This window comes from Pagrus pagrus (genome assembly GCF_965226575.1).
Source record: "Pagrus pagrus genome assembly, chromosome: 11".
Taxonomy (NCBI): domain Eukaryota; kingdom Metazoa; phylum Chordata; class Actinopteri; order Spariformes; family Sparidae; genus Pagrus; species Pagrus pagrus.
In genome coordinates this window covers 32678270-32689185 of record NC_140195.1, presented here as the reverse complement: position 1 = coordinate 32689185, position 10916 = coordinate 32678270, and the positions used below count along the sequence as shown (strand labels likewise).

General features: G+C 42.1%; 1 protein-coding gene across 1 annotated transcript; it reads right to left on the bottom strand.

Annotated features, from left to right (window-relative positions):
* Positions 1 to 6393: 6393 nt before the first annotated feature.
* icmt (isoprenylcysteine carboxyl methyltransferase) lies at positions 6394 to 10807 on the bottom strand. The gene is made up of 5 exons (XM_084366680.1): positions 10570 to 10807; positions 9735 to 9823; positions 8878 to 9047; positions 7846 to 8063; positions 6394 to 6835 (listed from the first exon to the last, which is right to left on the bottom strand). The coding sequence occupies exons 1-5, from the start codon at positions 10786 to 10788 to the stop codon at positions 6656 to 6658; spliced, it is 876 nt and encodes a 291-aa protein (XP_084222806.1). The 5' UTR covers positions 10789 to 10807; the 3' UTR covers positions 6394 to 6655.
* Between the last annotated feature and the right edge of the window lie 109 nt (positions 10808 to 10916).

Genomic DNA, 10916 nt, shown 5'->3' with positions numbered 1-10916 from the left:
TTTCCACTTTCACCTCTCATCTAAGAGACTTCTTCAGTTTTAACTAACTGGAGCGGAGCTGCAGGCTTTTAAACTCTGTGTGGCAGTGTCCTTATAGAGTCATTAAGGACATGTGTGAGCTCTGAGTTTCAGAGTTGTTAGGCCAACTTGTGGGTCGTTGACCCAACCGGCCTTCATGTGGGTTGCTAAGGCTATATGAGCATAGACGTCGGACCCCGCACCCCCATCAGCCTCCCCACCCACGGCATTACGCTTTAAAAAAAATAAAGAATATGACTTACATTTATCTCTTACATATAATTAATGCATAGATCTATGCTTTTGATGTGACATGCAGCCTGCCTGACTACATACAGTAGCCTAGGCATCTGGCATAGGAGTCAGGCTGCATCTGGACCCGGTGCGCTCCGAGGCGGAGCGGCGTTTTGATCAGGAAGGATAGCTGCATATAGTCCGCATAGCTGCAGGGCGAGAGCAGGCAGTTCTTGAGGCGGCTCAGGGGAAACGAGTGGATGTGGGTTCCCCGGAACTGACCCCCTTTCCACGAGAGCGGCTAAGCCTTGAGCTGGACATACTGAGGAATGTGTGTAGGGGATGAGAAGTTAGCATCATCCAGGATGTTGTGTCCATCCTGCATACCTTGCAGCCCCAAACCCGCTCCATGCTGTCGGAGGTGGAGAAGCTCATTAAGCTGTGTCTGGCCCTGCCAATATCTGTCGCGGCATCCGAGCGCTCTTTCTCAGCCTTGCGCAGGCTGAAAACCTGCTGCGCACCATGATACAGGAGAGACTAACACATTTGACCGTTATGAACGTTCACAGTGACCTTATGGATGAAAGCGATGTCTCGACCCTGCTTAAAATCTTCATCAGTAGGTCAACTGAGAGAAGGTCCACTTTTGGAAATGCATGAAAGCCATGAGTCAGGAGCGCAGACTGTTCTTTTTTTTATTTTTTTATTCAAGGGTACAAATAACGCTGTTATGTTCCTTAAATGATTGTTATCAAAGTTTCATTTTCTTAACAATAAAGATGCCGTGTTCATCCATCTAGTTCTCTTATAACTGCACGCCATTATAAAATAACTTCAAATCAAATCCTTAATCATTGATAAAAGTGCGTGCTTCCCCCGCCCCTCCCAACAAAAATCCCGCCCCCCCTCTCAGAAAATAGTTCCGACGTCCATGTACATGAGCCCAGGTACAAATGGTTGTTAAGCTGTCTGGGGAGGGAACTCAGTAAAGCATTGCATTTTCATTCCAGTTTGACATAGATGGATTCCTTTACTCCTCTTTCAAACCATCTTCGAAGTTGGCCCTCCTGTGTTGTGCCATTCGTTTATGGAGAGGTTGTTTTGTCTGCCCAATGTATAAATCTGTGCAGCCCTGGCTGCATTGAACCACATAAACTACATTACTCTGTTTATGCTTGAGCGTTTTGTCCATAGGATGGACAAGTTTCTTCCTCAGCGTGTTGGAAGGTTTAAAGTGAAACAGGATATGATGTTTATTGAAGATCCTCCTGAGTTTTTTCGGATGTTCCCGCAACATAGGGAATGATGATGATGTGAGGTTTTCTCATCTCCTCCTCTCTGTCTGCTCTGGATCTTGATCTGGTCAGCAGTTTTGACAAAGGTCCAGTTTGGATAGCCACAGGTTTTAAGTGTTCCCCAGATGTGCTTCTGTTCCTTCTCCTTCCCCTCTCACTTAGTGGGCACTTTCTCAGCCCGATGGTTTAAGGTTCTGATGCCCACCAGCTTGTGCTCCAGTGGGTGATGAGAGTCGAACAGCAATTAGGTATTGATCCGTGTGTAGGTTTTCTGTACACCTCAATGTTGAGGCTTCTGTCTTCTTTAATGTGTACTGCACAGTCCATGAAGGGCAGAGTCTCTCTTCTGACATCTTCCCCTGTGAACTTGATGTTATTGTCCACAGCATTTATATATTCTGTGAAGGCTTCCACTTCCCTTGTTCTGATTTTGACCCAGGTGTCATCCACATACCTGAACCAGTGGCTAGGAGCAGTAAGGCACAAATGTGGTCTGGGGTGAAGTTGGTTCTGCTGGACAGAGTGCTGTCCTGTAGCAGGCATTTCTTCACCATATTAACCGCTTCTTGAGTGGGAATGCATGTAAAGAGTGATGCGACATCATAAGAAACCATTGTTTCTGGTTGGGTCAATGACCCACAAGTGGCCCCAACGACTCTGAAACTCAGAGCTCACACGTTCTTAACCACTCTGTAAGGACACTCCTACACAGAGTTTAAAAGCCTGCAACTCCCCTCCAGTTAGAACTGAAGCCTCCTCTTGGTTGAGAGGTGAAACATCTTCAAGAAACTGAAAAAAGTCCAATTGCCTATGATACAGCACTTAGATTTAACTGACCTGAATGACTGAGAACTTTCATCAACATGCAACAAAGAGATTGTGTGTCATAGCTGCAGAGTAACAAACATTCTTGCATATCAAGAAATATTAACTCCTGACCTCAGAATAATTGAAATGTTTACTTAGCTCATTAACATCTTCAACTGCTACCATTTTCTTGTGAGTGCCTAATCAGTATTGTGCATGCGCAACACTCAACAAAGGTGAGAAGGAAGCAGAAAGCCGGAGAAAATGATACGTTTCATGCTCTTTTACCACTTGCCTGATTGGGTAAGTGAGTTGCTCGATTTACTAGCCCGACATGGCAATTTACTTAATCTTTCTTGTTGAGCCTTGGTTTCTGGGCGTCAATGTTAGGACAGTGGATGTGTAGCCCCCTGCCAATAAAAACATACAGGGCGTTAGAGTGGGACACATGGAAGAGGGGAGGAGGGTCTAACTTTAATGTTGTGTTTACAAACCACAATTGACAAATCCTACTCATTCAGACGTAAACGCTGATCCCAAAACACATGTACATGCGCGTTGTTTTATCTGCAAAACATAGTATTTAGTAGATTGTGCAATCTACCTACTAAAAAAACAAATAAAAATTAAGACTAAATTTATGAATTTGTTTAAAATCCTGTAGGAGCCATATACTTGCGTTAGATTTATTTTTTGGTTATTTTCACTTATTTTGGTGTGGTGACGTGATGTGGGATGGACCCCTTAATTAACCTATATAATTACACCTGGATGCCGGTGTTAGAGAGAGGGGGTGACCTGGGATTGACATTTTTCATTTACCACATGCACGTTCAGCTCACAGTCTTCTACCAGTTCTTCGTTCCTTTAATTATTCAATAAAACCTTTAAAAACGGAACAACTTGGAGTAGACATTGATCATTGGACAGTGCGTAATAGCAAGGTTAATCTTCCCCATCTCTGCGGCTCTAGGAAGCAAGAAGCCACTACATATCCCATGCTAGTCCTGAGTGTTGAGATTAGTATCACTCGGGAGGCTCTGAACTTTAGCATAGACTGATAGTAGTGAATACGCTAAAACTGCAGCTAACATTATCAAACACCATGGTATGTGTACTTTAGAATGTGCTATGCTAAGTAACCTTAGGTCAGTGCCATGCTGCTTTAAGTTTGCCCATAAGCGTTGGGGGTTGCACAGTTGCATTTTCCCCTGGAGAATAATCTTTTTGGTGGTGATAATTTGTTTGTACAGGAGCTGACCAACTGGACAATCTTCTAAAACCATATTGTATTCATTAACATTCTGAATAACAATATTCCGGTTTGAAATGTTACCCTGTAAAGCTTTCATTATTAAAAACTTAACTGGGAACCTTTCATTTTATTTATTTGATTGAATTCTGTCTCTCTCTCACAGTGAGATCAGGGTGTGGAGAGTGGACAGTAGCACTGTGAGAGATAGAGAGAGACAGAATCTTCCAACCCCCTTTACCAGTATACATCTCAGTCATTTGGTTGGTTTCCAATACAAAGTGATTTTGACTGGTCAATGGGAGAAAAACAATAATGAAGTGATGCTGATGAAAATGACTTGACACAGTACAGTTCAGGATGGTGACTCATTAACAACACAAGACAACTAATGATGTACAGTATATATTAAACAGCAACAAAAAAGAAACACAAAAGCGGCTACAGCAAAGGAAGGGGTGTCAATACTTCCTTTTTCCATAAAGATAACACAGAGGTGAACCCAACTCTTATTTTCTCCAATGAAAAACAACTTATCAGCTATTATGCCTCGTGTCCCGGTGTATACTAACTGACAATGAACCAAGAGAAACAAGGAAGGTTTTGTGACTGATTTGTTTTAGCCTCAGTGCAAAATGAGGAAGTGGCTATCCTAATAGGCATAAATTAGGCCACTATTAGCCTTAAATTAGCCTGGAAATTCAACAGCCTCCTCACTAATTACATTTAAATAAATAGTCTCAAAAACCTGATAGTGTCCTTTACTTTCTTTGCTCATTGTATCCATTCCATTATAGTTAAATAATAAATCTATTGATACATTCTTCCATAAAAATGTATTGTTCCTTTTTACCACTTTGGATGCACTGGTTCACCCTGTGTTCAAGAGCTAATAAACTCTAGTAGAATTCCCTGTTTCTTTGTTTGGGTGGATGGCTTTAGTTCTTTCCATGGTCCATTCTGTTGGATGTTTCAACCTGTAAATGATTAGGGAAACTTAAAAGAATACCATACTGAAAATATTTGGATTCGTATGTTCACTGTTGCTTAAATCAACCCTATCCACCCAACATGGGGCAGGGCTCTTCGCAGCTACAAGGAGGTGAAGCCCTGACATGAAATCATTAAGCCTTGGTGTGGAGAAACCACAATGATTATGCTGTAGGATCTGCCATCTTCCATATGGAAGCAGGACACACAGACACAGACACAGAATCATTTTGACCCAACTTGCCCATGTCCAGGGATGGCTTGTGGATACAGAGTAGACCCGCAAAGAGCAATACTAACGCCGATGACCGACTGATATTTAAAGGAGAGCTTTTCAGTGGGGTATTCCTTTAAAGGGGAACTACCATTTTTTACAACCTGGACCTTATTTCTAGCATAAAATATGATCATTTACTCACCCAGATAACTTTGGTGTCATTTGAAGTCGTTACGAAAATTAGATCCAGTGTAGCGCCGCTATATCCATATAATGCGAGTGACGGGGCACTGAAACACAGCCTCTATATAACGCATTATCTGTCACGAAACTAGTTCATTTCACCAATTTTTTGTCGTGATATTCTAGTGCTATTCCCCTCCGAGTCCGGGCTTGTCTGTTATCAACATCCAGGGTCAAACTAACAGTAGCAGCTACAGGTAAACAAGCCGGCTGTCGCGGGTGCGCACACAGCTCAGAGATGACAACATCCAGGTCAGAGGTAGTAGGTCAACCTACAGACCCCGGATGTTGATAACAGACGAGCCCGGACTCAGAGGGGAATAGCACTAGCGTATCATAACAAAATATTGGTGAAATGAACTAGTTTCGCGGCAGATAATGCTCATAGAGCCTGCGCTTCGGTGCCCGGGTCACTCGCATTATATGGATATACGCGGCGCTCCACTGGATCTAATTTTGTCCGAACGACGCCATATGACACCAAAGTTATCTGGGTGAGTAAACCATCGTATTTTATGCTAGAAATAAGGTCCAGGTTGTAAAAAACGGTAGTTCCCCTTTAAGAAGTTGTTAGGTTTTAAAATGACTAATTTAGGAATGTCGACTATTGCTAACCTAGGAATAGGACTCCCTAAAAAGTTGGTAATTCACCCAGGCCTTATGTCCTGCATCACACAGCGTGTTATGTGCCTGGTGTGTGTTCTTGACAACTTGCAGGTTGTCATCACTTTTTGGATGAACTAGCAAACCTAAACTTTATCTAAAAAGTTGTTCATTAATCTGACCTTTGCCTTAAACTCAAGATTAAACCTACAGACTCACACTTTTTTTTTTTTCCAACGCTGCTTGTGACCTTTGTGAAACCTTACGTTTCACCTAAACCTTAAGTCTAAAGAAATAATCATCAAAGTATCACACAGGAGCACAACCCCTGTGTCCGGGATGAAAGTTATGTAATGGATCCTACCACTTGCTTTTTATCTGAAGTTCTTCTCCCTTTATACAAGTCAAATGACTTCTGAAGGTAAGGAGCTTGCACAACCATGCACTGCTATGTCATGCAAAACCACATCCATCTGGGTGAAATACACAGTTTTTAGGGAGTCCTACCTAGAGTCAGTGATGGAAATTTCTTGAAAATATTAATAAACCTATCATTTAAAAAAAAAAAAAAAACAAACCTAGTGAACTTGGTGGAGTTCCCATGAATCTCAAAGATCTCCAAACATTTGTCATTAAAAGAATGGTCATGGCTCTGCATGTATGATGTATCATTCAACACAAGTCATCAGCGAAAACACTAAGCATGGTGAAAGCATGCAAACAGAAGCACGAGAAACTGATGGAATGGCTGTTATTGAAATAATTGTAGTAGAGTGGAGGTTGTCTGGTCTTTAACCGGATTTTGGAAGTTGGTAGAAAAACAGCAGCCCTGCTGCTGTCCAAGCTGTCATGGTCTCTGTCTGCTAGCTATAGGCTCTCAGCCAGCTGCACGGTTTCTCTTCAGAGAACAGCCGCCATGGCAGATGCCACAAACCCACCAGGTCTGACCAGCTTCAGTGCTTCAAGTCTGTTATGTCTAGCATCCTGCTCCTGGGACTAGTTGACACGGATGCCTGAGATGAAGGGCAGCCCGGTAGGAACCTTCTTCTTGTACTCCACATAGTCCTCTGCAAAGAAATGGATGAGGGAGAGCTCCTCCTCCTCGATCCGCTCCCTGAAGAACCGCCAGCTGGCTATTGTGTAGCCCAATATACAAATCGGGTTACACAGCATGACCTGCAACAGTCAACATCCTCGTCAATCAACAAAACAGAACATGTGGGAAATCATCACAATTTTTACAACCAAAGGGCAGCAAACCATTATGACCATCATTTCATCTCTTAGTCATTGGAGGACAATGTTGGAACATATCCAAGGTGCTACATTTTAAAAGGCAAGTTGTAGAGGAAAAAATCTTAACAGTGTATCACAATTAAATTTAAAGCTGAAGGCAGTGTTGAACAGGCCCACACACCCCCACTTGGGGAACGCAGCAGCTGTGGCCTTGTTACCAGACACTGACTGATTGATAAGACTCTGAATTTTTATGTGTTTGCACAATGCGCAAAGGACTCCCATGTCCCTTCCTGTATCCATTTTGTGGCAACATACCACCCGATAATTGTACATTAAATTTGCCACACTATTTGGCGAAATCTCAAACTTTTTTTGTTTTCATGGTTAAGAACTTTTATCAATGATGACCAACTACTAGGTGGATCAGATAACCTCGGAGGAGGAGGAATTAGTAAAGTATGACCCCTGTAAATTGCTAAAAATACAGTCAAATTTTTTGCTCTGTGCTGAATTCGGCTTTATACTATTCTTTTAAAAAATAAATGGCTTTCATTTCACTCCACAGCATAAGTATCGGAATCGGTATTGGGAGGGAAAAAATGGTATCGGAACATCTCTAGTCAAGGTACCAAGAGACTTTTTTTTTTGAGTCTTAGAATGTTATCGGTGCCTCCCGAATATTGTACATCTAGTACATCTGATTTAGAATCACCTGTGTTCCTGTGCTCCAGTAGAACCAGCCCACATAGGATGGGTGTCTGAAGTAAGAGTAGACCCCACTGGTGACCAGCACATGGCTCTGGGCCTTTTCATTCTGGACGATGTGGTTGAAGTTTGAACCAGCCGTTTTTTGTTTTTTTTGAGGACGTTAGTCTAGGCGGCAGCCCTTTGTTGTTAAGGCGGCCGCCTTAACAGGAAAGCGCTGCGGGAAACCCTGTATGTCTCACCTGTGTTCCTGTGCTCCAGTAGAACCAGCCCACATAGGATGGGTGTCTGAAGTAAGAGTAGACCCCACTGGTGACCAGCACATGGCTCTGGGCCTTTTCATTCTGGACGATGTGGTTGAAGTTTGAACCAGCCGTCAGCATGGCCGCCTTACGAAGGCCCTCACCACACAGCACCATGAGCAGACCAACAAGGCTCAACCAGTTCAGCTGCTTCAGCTCTGGGAGAGAGGACATGCTGATGTAGTGTACAGTAATGGTGGACATTATAGCATGAAAGGGCTCACAATGTGCAGGACAACATCCATATATGTCTTAATTTTTAATTAATAATTTTTGCACGAGGGTCCAACTGAGGACCCCAGGTCTGAAGGCAACTATCCCATGGCTGTTAACAATGGGGCACACCTTATAAATGCAAAAATTAGTCACCTTAAACTTTATTCCTTCAGTGGTAATGACAAAAAGTTAGGATTTTTTTTCGAGTGACCTAAATCTCCATTTAATGCTCACTACTGAAAGTAGTCAAAGTAGCCAAATCCAAAATGCTATTCTACAATTTACAAGCACCTGAAAATGTGGTTTAAAATCTTCGAGAAATACTCCATTCTATTCAGTCTATTACTGACTTTAAGTCAGTGACTTATAACAAAATATGTAATATTCTGTTAATATTCTGTTAATTCAATGAAGACTGATGTCATTCTGCAGCAGAGAGAACCAGTTTAAGAAAGGAGAGGTACAGAAGAGGAGGAGTGAGATGTAGCAGCAATGACATCACACTGCTGCCTCCTTTTCACAGGAGACTATAAAACAATCTCCTGCCTCTTGACCTTTCGCTCCTGAGGCCTGAATGGCCCCATCCAGTACTCAGCTGCATGCTTAGGCCGCCACAGCCAGCCAAAGTCAAGTTGGAGAACCAAAACTTTTATGAAAAAAGCCTCAACTTCTGGGTTCTGGCACAACGAAGGTAAGGAGAGATGAGAGAGAGGAGAGAGAAAGACAGAGAGAGAGAGGAGATGATGACAGACGTACCTGGAACGGTCAGCTTCTCCACTGTGAACTCCACCCATGACGAGACAGCAGCTAGGGTGTACTCCATACTGTGGTTGAGCAGGAAAGAGTCCAGCGACAGGCTGCGAGGGTTAATGATGGCCGTCACCAGGTACTCAGAGTAATGGAAGAACGACAGAGAGCACATGTACCTGCAGAGAGGCACCATTAGTACACAAGTTCAACTGCAACTGACCTGGATTACAAAATATATACAGCTGTCAAAATATGGTACATGCCCTGGTTCATCTCTGTAGAGATGAACAATTCATCAAAGCATTATCATATCAGATGTATGTTTTAGTCAAATTTTACTCACTGTGATTTAATTGTGTAAGAGGCTTTAAAATGAAGTCTGACAAATATTATGGGGTGGGTACTGTTTATAAACACATAGACATGATGGTTAAAGGTGGACTATGTAGTATTTGCATTAATAAAAAGGTAATAATAAAAAGTCAGAAATATTTATTTGATGAATATATTTCCAGAACTGAATTAACAAGCTGTCCTCATAAGGAAATAAGTTCCCCTGAACAGTGTTTCAAACTAAAAAGGTGGCTACTGAGTAGGGTCCTGCAAATATAAACAAAGTAAAACATTAGAAAGTGGTGCTGTCCTCTGAGGACAGTTTGTTTATTGTTTATTCAGTTATCAAAATCAATCAATGAATATTTTTCTGCTCCGATTAAGATTTCTTCCCTAAAACTACAGTGCACCCTCAAACTTTAAAATATCAATTTAATAAACAAAAACACTGACATAAGTAGCAGCATGTTACTTAAATGTTTACAATTATCATAATAAATGATCAATGAGGTCTGAAAATATCTACATACCAGCCAAAATGTGTCCAGGTGGTCTCAGAGAAGCTTATAATTAAGCCACAGCCAAAAGTAACTCCTAGGAAACAGGCTCTCACAGCAACCTGGAACGAGTCCGGACACGCAGGTTATCCTGGTCACATACAGCATTTAATTACCCAAATAGACCCAGCTTCTCTGAAGCTATCCCACAACACACGTCAGCCGGCTAACCCATGCTTAATATCTGGGATTTTAATCATGAATTACCTGTTAATAAAACCCCGTACCTGGCATTATATGGAAAAGATTTAATCTCAATAGTGTACACTCTTGAAGTAGGTTCATTTTCTCACAACCCTCAAACAACAATTTGGCGCAAACACTAAACGTTTAGCTTGATTTTAACCAATATGTGTTAACGGTGAAGTTGTACATTTGACACAATGTAAGACAACGCCGAATATCGAGTTTTCAGGACTGGGATGTGCTTCATATCTTTTCACACTACTGTCACGGATTTTTACAAAACAAAATTAAAGACACTGAGATGCATGTAGACAGTTTGCCAAGGCAGCTTTACCTGGCTTAGGCTTCTATCTGGGGAACACAACACGGACGGTCTGTGCTCTTTAGCTAATAAGATTAACTAACGTAAATAACGCTAGGTGGCTAATGTTAGCTAGCTCGGTGATTTACTTTACGTTAGCCATCATTAGCGGTGCGACATTAAAGTTTGAAAGGCGAAGGAATTTATGTATGACGCCACTAAATTAATGTTACCTTTACAGCTGATAGCACAAAAACTCAGGTAAGAAAAAATGACATACAAGCCAAGAAGTTGGTGCCCCTACCTTATATCAATGCTTACCTTGTACAGAGGTCCCCTGTATACGATTAGCAAGAGGCCGTTGACAACTGCAATATGGATACAAATCGCTATTTTTCCGGGAGTTTCCGTCAGGTAATCAAAGACCCAGTCAAGATGTCCAAACCAGGTTCTGGTCAATGGGATTACAATCACGCTGAGCCCTAAAATAAATGCGTTTATACTTACTCTTCCTTCTAGCACCAACTTACTGCCTGCCATGATGGAAATACTGTGTGAAGCGAACTCTCGCGATACCTAACTACCAACACTGTGACGTCCATTTATGCCCCCCCCCCCATAAATGGGGGTATTTAGAGCATACCTGAATAGAAACTCAAGGACCATGT